The sequence below is a fragment of the Apium graveolens genome, unplaced genomic scaffold (assembly GCF_009905375.1).
Source record: "Apium graveolens cultivar Ventura unplaced genomic scaffold, ASM990537v1 ctg4527, whole genome shotgun sequence".
NCBI lineage: Eukaryota > Viridiplantae > Streptophyta > Magnoliopsida > Apiales > Apiaceae > Apium > Apium graveolens.
The window spans coordinates 40,806-55,825 of record NW_027418583.1 but is presented as its reverse complement, the minus strand read 5'-3'; the positions used below and the strand labels follow the sequence as shown (position 1 = coordinate 55,825).

Sequence of the window (15,020 nt, the reverse complement as noted above, 5' to 3'; positions counted from 1 at the left end):
GTAGTCATGCGCTACATGAAAGAAATTATCAACGACACTAGACTGACTTTTACTACAAAGGTGTGCATCCTTGTTTTGGCATTGGGATTATATAAAGGTCCACTTTACATTTTATAAAAATAAAGTTTGTTTGAATTTTTCAGTGGCTACAGAAGACTCGCATGTGTTACACCGAGGAGCAGCTTGATGAAGTACGTGTTGAAGCTCTCAGATATATCCAAGAGCACATCTGAACAGTTTCTAGTGCTAATTTGGTTTTGGACATGTTATGTAGATCTGAACATTTGATATTATGGTTGTGGACTACCTAGTGCATGTAGTTATTTAGGAGTTGGTTTTGCGGATTGGTAGATGTTGGTTATCCGGATTGATGATATCAATTTTGCAGATCGATATTTGTTGGATGTATGTTGTGAATGGTATTTATGGCCGGATTGCGGATATTGCAAATGCGCGTGCAATTTTAAAATTTTGTGTTTGTATATATAGACATTAGTTTTATATATGATGCCTTGAAAAGTAATGTCTATTGGTAACATCCACATCATTTTTTTTGTAAAACTGATGTCTAAAACTTTTATTAACATTAATTTTTTCATTGCAAAAGCGATGTCTACAAATATAATATACATCACTTCTATAAATAAAAAGATGATGTTGAAAACAGGTATAGACATCAGGCAAAAATGATGTCTAAACAATACATATAAATCAGTTTTAAAATAATAAAATCGATGTCTTTATACACATAGACATCGTCCAAAACCGATGTCTAACATCTTAATCAATATCACTTTTTTATAAATAAAACCGATGTCTATATAGAAAAAGACATTGCCTAAAAGTGATGTCTAAGATGCAATAACACATCAGTTTTGTTTTTAAAAAACGATGTCTTTAAGTCAATAGACATTGCCCGAAACTGATGTCTAATATATCTTTGGACATCAGTTTTTTTTAAAAACCGATGTCTAACAACTTAAAGACATCGTTTTTAGGAGATGTTTAAGGTATTCTTAGACATCAAAACTGATTAAAAAACTGATGTCTAAACCTTTTTTTTGTTGTGTTAGCAATTGTTCAATGTCTTATACTTGATGTAATTATCACATAGAAATAATATAGTTTAACACATTTTGTAAAAAATAGGATCTCGAGCATCAGAAAATTGCTACAAACTGATGTTTATGTTAGTACAGACACCGGTTTCTGCCCAATGTCTAGAATAGACATCGACGACTAAGATATCGGTCAAAAAACATAAAGACATCGGCCAAAAATCGATGTCTATTCGCTTTTTTCTTGTAGTGCTACTCACAAGAAGAAGGAATTGATTATGATGAAACTTTTTCTCCAGTTGTAAGACTTGAAGGAATAAGGATTTTTCTAGCATTTGATGCATATTCAAATTTTAAAGTGTATCAAATGGATGTCAAGAGTGCCTTCCTGAATGGTGAGCTAGAAGAAGAAGTTTATGTGCAACAACCACCTGGCTTTGAAGATCCAGAATTTCCAAATTTTGTGTACAAGTTACTCAAGGCTCTATATGGACTAAAACATGCACCTAGAGCTTGGTGTGACACACTGTCAGAATTCCTACTGAATCATGGTTTTATTAGAGGTACCATAGACAAAACTCTCTTCTACAAGAAACATGGTGAGGATATTATCCTAGTTCAGATCTATGTGGATGATATCATCTTTGGGTCTACAAATAAGAAACTTTACCAAAGATTCTCCAAGCTTATGCGAATTGAATATGAAATGAGTATGATGGGGGAACTGAGTTACTTTCTTTGACTTCAAGTCAGTCAAAGAAGTGATGGTATCTTCATCATCCAAACTAAGTATGTCAAGGATTTATTGAAAAAGTTTTGTATGGTTGATTGTTCACCTACATCTACACCTATGTCTACTGCAATAAAGTTGGATGAAGATAAAAAGGGCAAGAGTGTAGATATCTCATGCTATGGAGGAATGATTGGTTCATTGCTTTACTTAACTGCTAGTAGACCAGACATCATGTTTGCTACATGTCTGTGTGCAAGATTTCAAGCCAATCCAAAAGAATAACATTTGATGGTTGTATAGAGGATTTTCAGATATTTGAAGGGAACTCCAAACTTGGGATTATGGTATCCTAAGGGAACTGGTTTTGAAGCTGTTGGTTACACAGATACAGATTTTACTGGATGCGGGGTTAACAGGAAAAGTACTAGTGAAAGCTGTCAATTTCTTGGACAACAAATTGTATCCTGGTATAGCAAGAAACAATAATCTGTATCAACTTCTACAGCTGAGGCTGAATACATAGCTGCAGGAAGTTGTTGTGCTCAAGTGCTTTGGATTAGAAATTAGCTAATGGATTATGGCCTAGTGTTACACAAAATTCCTATCATGTGTGACAATACTAGTGCCATATCTATAGTGGCTAATCAAGTTAATCATTCTAGAACAAAGCATATTGATGTAAGGTACCATTTTATTGGAGAACATGCTACAAATGGTACCATTGAGCTTATTTTTGTTCCAATAGAAAAATAATTAGCTGATATTCTTACTAAACCTTTGGATGAAGCAACTTTAACTAGACATGTAGGTGAAATTGGAATGCTCAATTCTTCATCCTAAGGAAAGAACTCACCTAATGTTTTGCAGCAGATTAATTTCTAATTTGATTTGATTGGAAATTAACTGAAATATAAATTATAAATATTTCAGAAATCTCTGCATATTTATTTTTCAAAATTCAAAAAATCAACTTAGAATTTTTCAAATTCTAAGTAAACTGCTCGGTTGTTAATTTACATCCTTAATATGTAAAATTAACACAAGGCATAATTACAGTAATCAAAAGTATATAGAGAACTGAGTTCTCGGTATGTCTGGTTGACTTCTCGACAAGTCATTTTAGTACTTCTCGAGTGAGTTCTCGACAAGTAAATTTACTGACTTCTCGAGTGAATTCTCGATAGGCTTAAATATGACTTATCGATAAGTCCTTAGAGTTCTCTAGTAGTGATTATTAACAGAGTTCTCTACAAGTATAATTTTTGACTTATCAATAACTCAGAACTGAAATAATTTAATTTAATAAATTATTTTGGTAAAATACTTTTGGAAAATTTATTCTAATTTTATTTTGAATTTATTCAAATAAAAGTTGGAATTAATTCAGTCCATTTTTGGACAAACTGGGTATCTATATGACATCTCGATAAGTCAATATTTTTAGTTCTCTATAAGAGTAATTTAAAATGACTTCTCGATATGTACTTCATTTCTTAAAATGACTTCTCGATAGACAAATTCCGAACGTCTATTTTTGAGTTCTCGACAAGCCATTTGCTTTTACTATAAATACCCAGACTTCTCGACACATATACATACTTACAATTTTCGAGATCTTAAGTGACCTAGCCTTTCAAGAAAAAACCGATTTCTCTCTCAGTTTTACTTCTTTCTCAAAAAAAATTCTTACCCATTCATTCTCATCAATCAACAGTGGCCCAAAATGTTGCAAGAGCCTCTATTCCAGAGAAAGGAACCAACTATCTCGCTTTTACTGATGCTAACTAAGCTCCTGACAGTTTCAAGGGGTTTGTGAAACTTTTTGCTGAGTCTTATCTTGCAGAAGCTTTGACTGCAAATCCGGTCCTGAATCTGGATGTTCTGCATAAATTCTGGACTATAGCAGTAGTGAGAACTGATATGAATGACAACTCTCTCTCTATGGTGGTGACATGCATAATTGGAGGCCAACAGATAGAATTCAATGACCAAGATGTGAATAGAGCTTTGGGGCTGTCAACTGAGAATCTGGTGGAGGTGCCAACTCCTGATGAGCTGATTGAGTTTATGGACTTCATCAATTATGGTGGAAGAATCAACATGTTAAGCTTGAACAAGACCAATCTAAGCAAGGAGTGGTCTTTCATCTTTGATTCTGTGGTAATGGCCTTCACTTGCAGGAAGACAGGGTATGACAACATTTCAAGTGTTGTGCAAAAGCTGGTGTATTCAATTGACCACAACAGACACTTGAATTTTGGTCTGTTGATCCTGGAAAAACTTGCAACCAGGCTAACAATGCCCCTGTCAACTAGAGGTAAGGAAATTTTCTTTCCTAGATTTATTATGTCCACTTTAAATAATAAAGTAGCAGACATACACTTATTGAATGGAATAGATAGTACAAAAATAGGCAATTGTAAGCAAGTGTATAAAATAATATTTGGTTCACTTACTACAAAGAATAAGGTAAATGTAAGTCTAAAAATCACTCCATTTATGTTGGAGAGGTTCAAGACTTACCACCCTATGCCTGACATGAGATCTAACATACAATCTAACACAGCTATGATCCCTGAAACTGTGAAAGTACAAGCACATCAACACCAACAGGGATCTTCCCAAGTTGCAACCATTCTTTCAAAACCTTTAAAATCTAGGAAACCAACCACATCATCTTCTCAAAAGGATGAGGTGAGTAAAAAGAAGAGAAAGGGGCAACCTTAACTGTTGTAACTAAGAGTGGTGAGGATCAAGATGAAAAAGATTCACCTTTGGTCAAGAGATCTAAAAGGAGTAAGAAAACTGAGCTAAACACTTAAGCCACCTCTGCATCCTCCCAACATGATGCAGTTGTAAAAGCAACCAGTAGTGAGTCTGCCCAGCCTGCACAAGAAGTAATTCAAGTGTATGGTAGGAGAAATAAGAAAGGCACGAACTGTGAGGACACATCTCTTGAAGCTCCCTCATCTATTTAGGGGGAGCTGCCAGCACTCACAACTGAGCAACAATTTCTTATATCTAAAATTTCTTTTCTTCTAATTCCTCTTGAATCCACTTCTCAAGTGCAACAAAAATCAAGTGACTTGGTTCTAGAAACCTTGCTCACCACCCAAACAACTCATTTAGATGGTGAGAGGCTACTAGCTGGGGTAGACCTTGATGACACCATCACAAACATGGGGGATTCATCAGTTTTCACTAAAGACCCCATGGAAACTCAAAATGCACCTTCATGTGCCAATCAGTCTTCACAGACTGTAAGGTTTGAGGGTAGTACTCCTGAGGGGGAGCTACCTAAATCCTCTACAATTCAATTAGAGGTTCCTCATATAGGGACAACTACCCTTAAATCCCTAGTAGAGATTGCCTTGGCAGTTGATGCTAGGAGTACAATTGTCATAGGGGCGGAAAGTATAGCACATTCAAGTGCCAGTGTGTTGCAAGACACACAAGGGTTTGAGAATGGTGAACATGGCAGTAACCCAGTGAAATCCCCTCCAATTCAATTGGAGGTTCCCACACCTAGTGAGGAACAACAACTAGCCATAACCACAGAGCAATATGTGAGTAAAACTGTGACTCCAGTCACAGGTGTTTCTGAACCATCTACTTCACAACCTCAACAACCTCACATTCTCTCTCATTGGCTGCAAGAATCTGGCTCTCAACCAACTTCTGTAGATGATCTACTAGTGGAGCAGATTTCTGGACTGACCAACATATCTCAACATCTACTCAGTTCTATATGAGCAATCAAGACTATCAGGCCATCATGCTCACCTATAATGAAGATGTTGAAAAAAAGAAGGAGAAGATTGTGAATGATGAAGAACAAGATGGTAATGTGGATGCATGGCTATCCCAAGATTTTGTGTTAGAGATGGATCAATTCTTGGCCAGATTTAGGTAGGAGTATGCTACAATCCTTGGAAGCAATGCAAAGGCCTTGACTCCACAAGAAGTGTATGATATAGTCACAGAAGTGCACAAAGCTCGGCTCAAGGCTTTTCACCTTTTTGGTAAAGCTCTTTAAGTCAAAATGACTGGTCATGAGGATAAAATCAGGAAGCTGGTAAAGGATAAGATGGATGAAAATATACCATCTCAAGTACAGATCACCTTAAAGTTCAAGCATTTTGCTGATTCGATGTCAAAGATGGATTTTACTACACTAGAGAAGGAAGTCAAAAATCTCAAACAATCTTTCATCAATCTTCATACAATGGTCCAGCAGCAAATCACTCATTCTAATGACACTAAAGTCAAGCTGGATCAACTTTACCAGTGTAGATATGAGCCTTTAGCTTTGCTAATGAAAGGCATTAAACAGTTTGTAGAAGAAAACTTTGGCACATCTAGCAGCTCTTATCAGCCTGGATCTACTTCAACAAATCTGCAAATTCAGTCTCTACTGACTCAAGTCTCAGCACTGCAAGACTCCAACTCTTCTCTCACTGCACAAGTTCAAGTCCTAACATCTCTTGTCAAAAGCCAACAAACAGACATCCAGACCCTGGTGGACTCTCATAAGCATCTTCAAATGTAGAACTCTATAGCTTTGGGAGCCATCATGGGCAAACTCAACATACCACTACCTTCTCTACCTGAACAGGTAAGGCCTGAAATATCTATTCCCCTCATTATGCCTGCCAACAAGACTAAGGGGGAGATAGAGGCTAGGCTAGCACAATCAAGATCATCTACTCAACATGTCCAAGGTGCTGAAAAGAGCTTAAGTCAAGAAGCTGATATTACAATGGAGATATTTTTTAAAGCAGCTGAGGGTCCCAGTCTAAGAAGGGAGTTTGATGAATTGCTTAAGGCACTCAGAGCTTCTCTCAATGACAATTTCTTCACCTATAAGACAGCCTTGGACAGGACAATAAATTCAATAAGGGTGACCTTGGTGACAAGAGATAACTTCAAGGAAAGAAGAATAGTAGTCAACATCAATGACTCAGGGGTATACAGATGTATGCAGGTGTCCCTCAACTGTCTTATTTCTAGGAGGGCATCTGAGTTAGATATTCTGATAAACAAAGTCAGAGTAGTGATTCATGAAGACACTCTCTTGCTAACAGAATTGAAGAATGCACAAGTGGTTGCTTTCCCAGAAGCGTATCTACAGCCTAGCAAGGGAGTGGCATACATCTGTCCTACTACCAAACACTTCAAACACTTCCAAGTTCCTAAACAGTGTGTAATGGCCAACAAGAAGCTTATCATGACTCTTGAAACTGAGCTGAAATAAAAAAGGAACAAAACTGTTGAAGATGAGGAGATGATAAAGCTGTTGAGAAGATACTTGAATAATGCAGAAGCTAACTTGCCTAAAACTCGAATCAACAAGGATGATTTGGATGATGATGAGCAGAAAAAAGATGATCAAAATCCTTTTGGCTCAAATCTAAGTCAGTCCACTAAGCCATCTGGTAGCAAGAGTGGTGAGAAGAAGAAGGAGGATAAGAAGAAGAGAACTGATGAGAGAAGAAGTAAAAGAAGATATGATAGTTCAGAACCACACAAAACCCTGAAAGCCAAAATTTCTGTACAAACAAACAACCAACTCTTTCCTAAAAATTCCAATCACCACAAGTCAAACAAATCTCAAGAAAATCTCAACCCTACCTTTAACCAAGCCTTCACTAAAAGTCAATCTCAAATCTATTGGAAGAAAGCCTAAGGAAGCCAAACTCATAAAGAAAGGAGAAGTCACTGAAAGGGCCATCCGTTGGAAGAAACACTTTTGCCATATATTGTATTCAAATTTCATTCTACAATATATAAAACTGGATAATATACCTTTTTGACCTTTACACATTTTTTGAGATATATAAAAAAGCTGCATTCCAGAATTATCTTCTTAATTTTATTCTAAATAAAATTTTATTACACATATATTCATTCAAAAAATTACTTTTATTTTTTAAAAGTATTATTCCTAAACACTATAAAATACATGAAAGTTTTAAAAGAAAAAAATGAAGTATTAAATTGTATTGGGAAAAATGTAGCAATACTCTTATCGTGTGTCCGTGAAGGCACACTAGAAAAATTAATTGAGATAACAAATAAAACAGTATTTTATATAGAAAACAAAACATATATGGATGAAATAAAAAAATTATTTGGATCTCACAATGTCTAAAATCCAAAACCGCAACAAAAAATTTCACAAATGAAACTTAATTGGTGTATGTTCTTAAATCCAAAAATGCATATTAAATATTATAGGGGAAAGTATAATTTTAGATCCAAATATGACTGTCCTTCACTTTTCCTTCTAGTACTTCCCATGACGAAGTTATCAATTATGATGACCCCAATTTTGAATGCTTACAATGCCATCCCCAAACCCAACATTTCCATTTTCATTATGATTTGGAGGCTGTAATATTCATAAAAATCAAACTGTAAGTCGATCATACCTACAGAAGAGTGATAAACAGAAAAAATAAAGGGCATTTTACAAGTGTTGGATGTTAATATTGTCAAAATAGTAAGTTTTTTACTTTGATAAAAAAAGGACATACTTCTAGGTTTTGAGAAATGGAAAAAGCATTACAATGAACCTAAATATTGCTCAATAATCTTCCATATGCATTGATGTCTTAAAAATCGTATTTTTTAAAATGAAACTGAAAAAATTGTAATTTTGAAAATAACTTTAAAAATGTTAGTATTTTTGTAAATAAGTTTAAGAACATAGTAATTTGAATAATTTTCTTATAAAATATTAGTTATCTATACTATATTATTATAAGCTAAACATAATTGCACTCAACTTCTTTTTTACCTCTTTTGTAGGAAACCAAACACTTTCAAAATTAATTTTAGTAATTCAAATTATAATATAACAATATAATTAATAAATCAAGAAAAAAAATAAAAAAAAAATATTTTAATAAATGTATCCACTATAACTACAAACTCTATGAATTCATATCCAACTTAATATTTAATTGCACTCAACTTCTTTCTTACCTCTTTTAGGAAACCAAACACTTTCAATTTAGTAATTCAAATTATAATATTAAAATATAATTAATAAATTTTTATTAAAATATTATTTTTTTATTAATCAAGGAAAAAAATAAAAAAATAACATTTTAATAAATGTATCTAATATAACTAAAAACTCTATGAATTTATATGCAACTTAATATCTAATTGCTCTCAACTTCTTTCTTACCTTATTTTAGGAAACCAAACACTTTCAATTTAGTAATTCAAATTATGATATAAAAAATAATTAATAAATCAAGAAAAAAATAAAAAAATATATATTTTAATAAAAATAATATCAATCTATGTATCTATACTATATTGTTATAAGCAAAACATGATTTTGTTTGATTGATTAACACTTTCCAAAAAAACAGTTTAACACAATAATAATAAATAAAAAATTCTACATTACAGGTAGCTAACTCAATGTTTGCCTTTCCCTCTCAGCAAAAATACTTTTGGTTCATCATACAGACTAAAATTATGTATAATTAATTTAAAAATGCCATTATATCCTATATATAATTTGAATAAGAGAGTTTTGGTGGTACCGTTATATGGTTTGGTCGTTAGATAGGTGGCTGGCTTGCACGCGGTAAGTGGTAAAGTATAGGTAGTAAGGGTATCCAATAATATTTAATAATCTGTATAACAAACATATATAATTAAGAAATTGAACTTTATATATATTCTTAAATGATATTTAAAAATATTGAAAATATTATATTATATATAATATAAGCAATAATTATTTTTAAAAATATAAATATAAATAACAATTAACAAATTATTTATAATCGGGTTAAAGTAGTATCATTTTCTTAAAAAATTATTATGATAAGTTAGAATAATAATAATAATAATAATAATAATAATAAATTATTAGAATTTAAAATTAAAATTTAAATCTAATGAAATACATTTAAAGTACCATGAAAACACGTGTGAAAGTGTAAGTATAATAATAATAATAATAATAATAATAACAATAATAATAATAACTATTACAAATTAAAATTGAAATACAAATCCAATAAAATATATTATATACTAAATATATTTCATCTATTCTAACATTCCTTTAAAATACATAATAATCTTTATAACTAGATAATTAATTAAGAAATTAAACTATAATTACACATTTATAAAACATAAAAGTTAGGAAGAAATATAATAATAATCATAAAAAACTATTTTGATCAAACTCCACAATATTGAGAAAAGAAAATATATAAATAAAACAAAAATAAATACATAAAATATTATGTGAATTATATAAAAATAACTACATAAACATATTATGTGAATTATAATTATATTTTCTTAAATGATATAAAATAATATTAAAAGTATGAGTTTTGGTGGTACGATTATGGTTTGGTCTTGGTAAGGTATAGGTAGTAAGGGGTATCATTTTATTCTACTATAATATTTAATAATCTGTATAACAAACATATATAATTAATAAATTGAACTATATATATATATATTCTTAAATGATATTAAAAAATATTAAAAATATTATATTATATATAATACAAGAAATAATTATTTTAAAAAATATAAATATAAGTAACAATTAACAAATTATTTATAATCGGGTTAAAATAGTATCATTTTGTTAAAAAAAATTAATATAATAAGTTAGAAATATAATAATAATAATAATAATAATAAATTATTAAAATTTAAAATTAAAATTTAAATCTAATGAATACATTTAAAGTACCATGAAAACACGTGTGAAAGTGTAAGTATAATAATAATAATAATAAAAAAAATAATAATAGTAATAATAATAATAAAAACTATTAAAAATTAAAATTTAAATATAAATCCAATAAAATATATTATATACTAAATGTATTTCATCTATTCTAACATGAAAATACCTAATAATCTTTATAAATAGATAATTAATTAAGAAATTAAACTATAATTACGCATTTATAAAAAATAAAAATTAGAAAGAAATATAATAATAATCATAAAAAACTATTTTGATCAAACTCCACAATATTGAGAAAAGAAAATATGTAAATAAAATAAAAATAACTACATAAACATATTATGTGAATTATATAAAAATAACTACATAAACATATTATGTTAATTATAATTATATTTTCTTAAATGATATAAAATAATCAAACTCCACAAGATTATGAAAAACATATATAAAAATAAAAAAATAATTACGTAAATATATTATATGATATGATTAAAATATTCTATTTATAAATTTATAATATGAAAAAAAAATCAAATAATGAAATAAATTAAATAAATTATAACATATATGTTATACTTAGGTTATCAATGTAAAATATAATACTACAATAATAATTAAATATATAAGTACAAAAAATACATTTTTTAAAAAAAAATACATTATTAGTGAAGAACATAAAATTTATTTAGGAAATAAAATTATTTTATTAAAAATTAGTTAAATTAAGAATAAATCTTCAAAAAAAATTAACAAAAAATTATAATTATCCCGTGAATCGCACGGGTACAAAACTAGTATAGATAAGTTATACAATCATTAGATAAGTTATACAACCATTAGTCCGCATAGTTCCCACACAGCAGTTAGTTCCCACACAGCAGTTGTCATAGGACTGCTATTAAAAACCTTCTCCTTTGACTATTTATATCAAATATATATTTGGATCGAAAAATTAATAAATAAATTTGGAAAAGAAAATAAGATTAAATAATTTATATTAAAATTAAAATCATATATTTCAAAAAATTATTATTTTTTATTTCATAATTTACCTTTTATAAAAAAAGTAAATATAATTATAATAATAATATGAAAATAAATATTAAAATTAAACAATGCATCTCACATGTTTTATGCAATTTCAAGCGTAATAGGTTATGATTGGTTGTTTACTTAATACCTTCCTAAAAAATAATTAACAAGATTTTCAAAAATATTATTAATATTAAAAATAAGAAAAAACATGTATCTTTGACTCTTTTAAACTTAATTCAAATTATAATTATCTCCTAGTCGAAGATCAAATAATCCTATAATCAATTAATTCTTAATAGTTAATACACATTATGTAAATCCCTTAGTTTTGATGATCAATACAGCAAGCTATTATTCTGTTATCCAAGCTTGTTTGCAAGTAGTCACAGCTTAATGACTTTGTCATTTTAAGCATAATTGTAGCAAGCTGTTATAAGACATTAGTGTATCTCAGCAAGTTATGATCAACAGTGTCAGAATAAGAGTAAGCCAAGATGCACAGTCCAGATTCAACAAGGAAGTCGAATTTCATGGAGATATTATAGGATCTTCTTATATATCAGTTGTAAGGACTTCTCTAATATAATATACGTGCATTATATATAGAGCTCAATTATAAAACATTTTTACTTATTCAAATTGATTTCCTAAAGAATAGGAGTTTGTTTCTCTTTCAAACTCTATCTTCTATAAATTGTTAAAACGTTTTATACTGTACAAAATAGAAGATATATTTTCTGAACGTTGGACATCTTTGTTTCTCTTCTATCTAACGTATACATGAACGTTGGAAAACCATCCAAACGATCTTACACGGTAGAATTGGATTCTAGCCGTTGTAATTTGTTGAGGTTATTTTCAAACATTAATGTATGGTTATATATATTGAATCTTGCAGCTTTTAAAGTACGAACGAATTGCAAGCAAGAACACACAACTCCTGAACTTTATTGATTTCAAAATACTCTCGAGCTCTTAATTATATACACGTGTTTATCTTAGAGAGTCTATAGTTTGAGTTGTAATCACTTTATCATTCGATTTGTATTGTTCAATTCGTATTGATTAGTTGCTGGATAGTTGGCTAAGGGAAACAAGGGTTTAGTGGTACTTGCTAGAGGAGTTTGTACTACGGGGTAGTATATTACTTAGAGAGCAGGTTCTTAAACAGGGTTTCAGCAAGCCATTATCAGCAGCGGGGATAAAGGGAGATATATTATTGTATCTTGTAGTTGTAACTTTCATTGATCAATAATATTCTCTTACCAAGTTGGTAAGGGACCAGGACGTAGACCATAGGGGCATAGGGGTCGAACCTGGCTAAAATTCTTGTGTGTTCTATTTACTTTTCTGCACATTATTTTCTGCATTGCATTTAATCATCTTAGCTTACTATCATTGTTAGATCATAGTTCGTTTGGTAAAATCTGAGTAAGCTATTATCGGGTTAAATTTAAAAGTAATCCTAGTTAGCCATAATCACCTATTCACCCCCCTTCTAGGTGTAATTTCAGTTGGTATCAGAGCATTGGTATACTAATCTTTCTGTAACAAGAATAGTATTCGATCAAAATGGATGACAAATATCCCGAAGGAACCTCGGATTACCGGGCACCTCTTTTGCTTGGTACAGAAAACTACAACTGGTGGAAAGGTCGCATGAAAGTGTATTTATCCAGGGAGCCACTAGCTTTTAAAGTTGTTCAGAAGGGTCCATTTAAATTCAAGGATAAAGAAAGAAAAGTGAAAGACATTGATGATCTCACGGAGGCTGAATTACTCAAATACAGATTCAATGGAAAGGCTAAGAATTCTCTCATGAATGGGTTATGTCCTAGTGAATGTGATAAAGTCTCTTCGTGCAAATCAGCTAAAGAGATATGGGATACTTTGAAATTGTATCACGAAGGATCCAAGAGCTTAAAGAATGTGAAATTGAGCAAACTAATGAATGAGTTTGGAAATTTCAAGCTTCGAGATTGAGAAACTATTCGAGAAAGTCAAGCTAGATTCCAGACAAATCTAAATGCCTTAAAGCAACTTGGCAAACATATCCCTCAAGAGGAAATTAACATGAAGATACTTAGTGTTGTGCCATTTATCTATGAACCAAAGGTAACCGCTTTGGAATCCTCTCCAACTATAGATACTATGGATCAATTGGCTGTTTTTGCAGAATTAGAACAATTTGAAAGCAAAATCAAGGAAAGCCAATCAAGTTCTATGCAAGCTCCAGTTGCTCAAATGAAGCAGTTAGCTCTTCACACTAATGACAACTTACTGGAATCTGAAGATGAGACGGATGAAGAATTAGCTTTAATATCCAGGAAGATCAGGAAGATGATCGAGAAGAAGAACATGCTGAAAAGAGATAAAGGCAGATTTTCCAACAACAAAAAGGTCAACAAGGATTCTAAAGATCAGACATGCTTTGAATGTGGAAAGCCAGGCCATTATAAGCGGGACTGCTACAAATTGAAGTCAAAACATCAAATTGTCATCAAAGATAAGAAGAAAGCTAAAGCTCTAATGACTTGGAGTGATGATGACTCGGTTTCCAGTGATGATTCAAGTGGAGACATGATTAATCTTGCCCTAGTTGGACTTGATGATGATTCTGTTCGAGGAAATTCAGAAAGTGGCTACCTAGAAAGTGATTCAGAAGAAGATCAGAGTGAGGTAAACTCTTGTAAATATAATTTATCTTCTGAAAATATTGTTTTGGAACCACTAACCATGCAGGAATATGAGAATGTATCTATGGGAGAATATTATTCTCTTAAATCTGAAAATAGCAAGCTAAAAGAGAAGAATAATTATCTCAAGACTATGGTTCAAGATTTGATGAACAAAGTGGATAGTTGGATTGACAAGAAGGTACCTACACAAGCTGACAAAGAGGCTGAAATCAAGGATCTTCAAGCTAAAGTCAGTCATGTGGAAAACTTCAACAAAATTCTCCTTAAAAGAAACAAGACTCAATTAATGGAGATCACAGAGTTAAAGAAGGAGATTAAAGCAAGAGGTGAATGTTTGAAGCTGTTCAAACTTAGAGAATCAATAGATGCAACACCTTCAAATCAAGCAGAAGAACCATCTCAGCAAGCTGAAATCATAAGTCAGCAAGCTGAAAAGATTGATCTGCTCAAAAAAGAAGTTGAGGATCTGAAAAGGGGCATGGGATCTTTTGTTCAAGGAGAAGAGAGTCTCAAATCAATGATGAACAACACAAATATTCCATTGGTCAGAGAAGGACTTAGAATGAATGTCAACAAGAAGGACAAAGCTCTAAGATATGAAGGAAAATATGGCATACCTTATGATTATGCTATGCCTTGGAAGATATGCAACAGATGTAGAAAGAAAGGGCATCTTGAAAAATATTACAGAGTTCAGAATGGACAAAAATCATACCATGGAGGAAACAAACAGAAAACAACTTACTATG

At 31.2% G+C, this 15,020-nt stretch overlaps 1 protein-coding gene across 1 annotated transcript; it reads left to right on the top strand.

Moving 5' to 3' along the window:
* The first annotated feature begins 13,144 nt into the window (after positions 1-13,144).
* On the top strand, positions 13,145-13,555 carry LOC141702026 (uncharacterized). Its single transcript, XM_074505731.1, has one exon. The coding sequence runs from the start codon at positions 13,145-13,147 to the stop codon at positions 13,553-13,555; it is 411 nt and encodes a 136-aa protein (XP_074361832.1).
* The last annotated feature ends 1,465 nt before the right edge of the window (positions 13,556-15,020 follow it).

Coding starts and splice junctions, on each gene's coding strand:
- LOC141702026 (XM_074505731.1), top strand. CDS start 13,145: ATGGATGACAAATATCCCGAAGGAACCTCGGATTACCGGGCACCTCTT.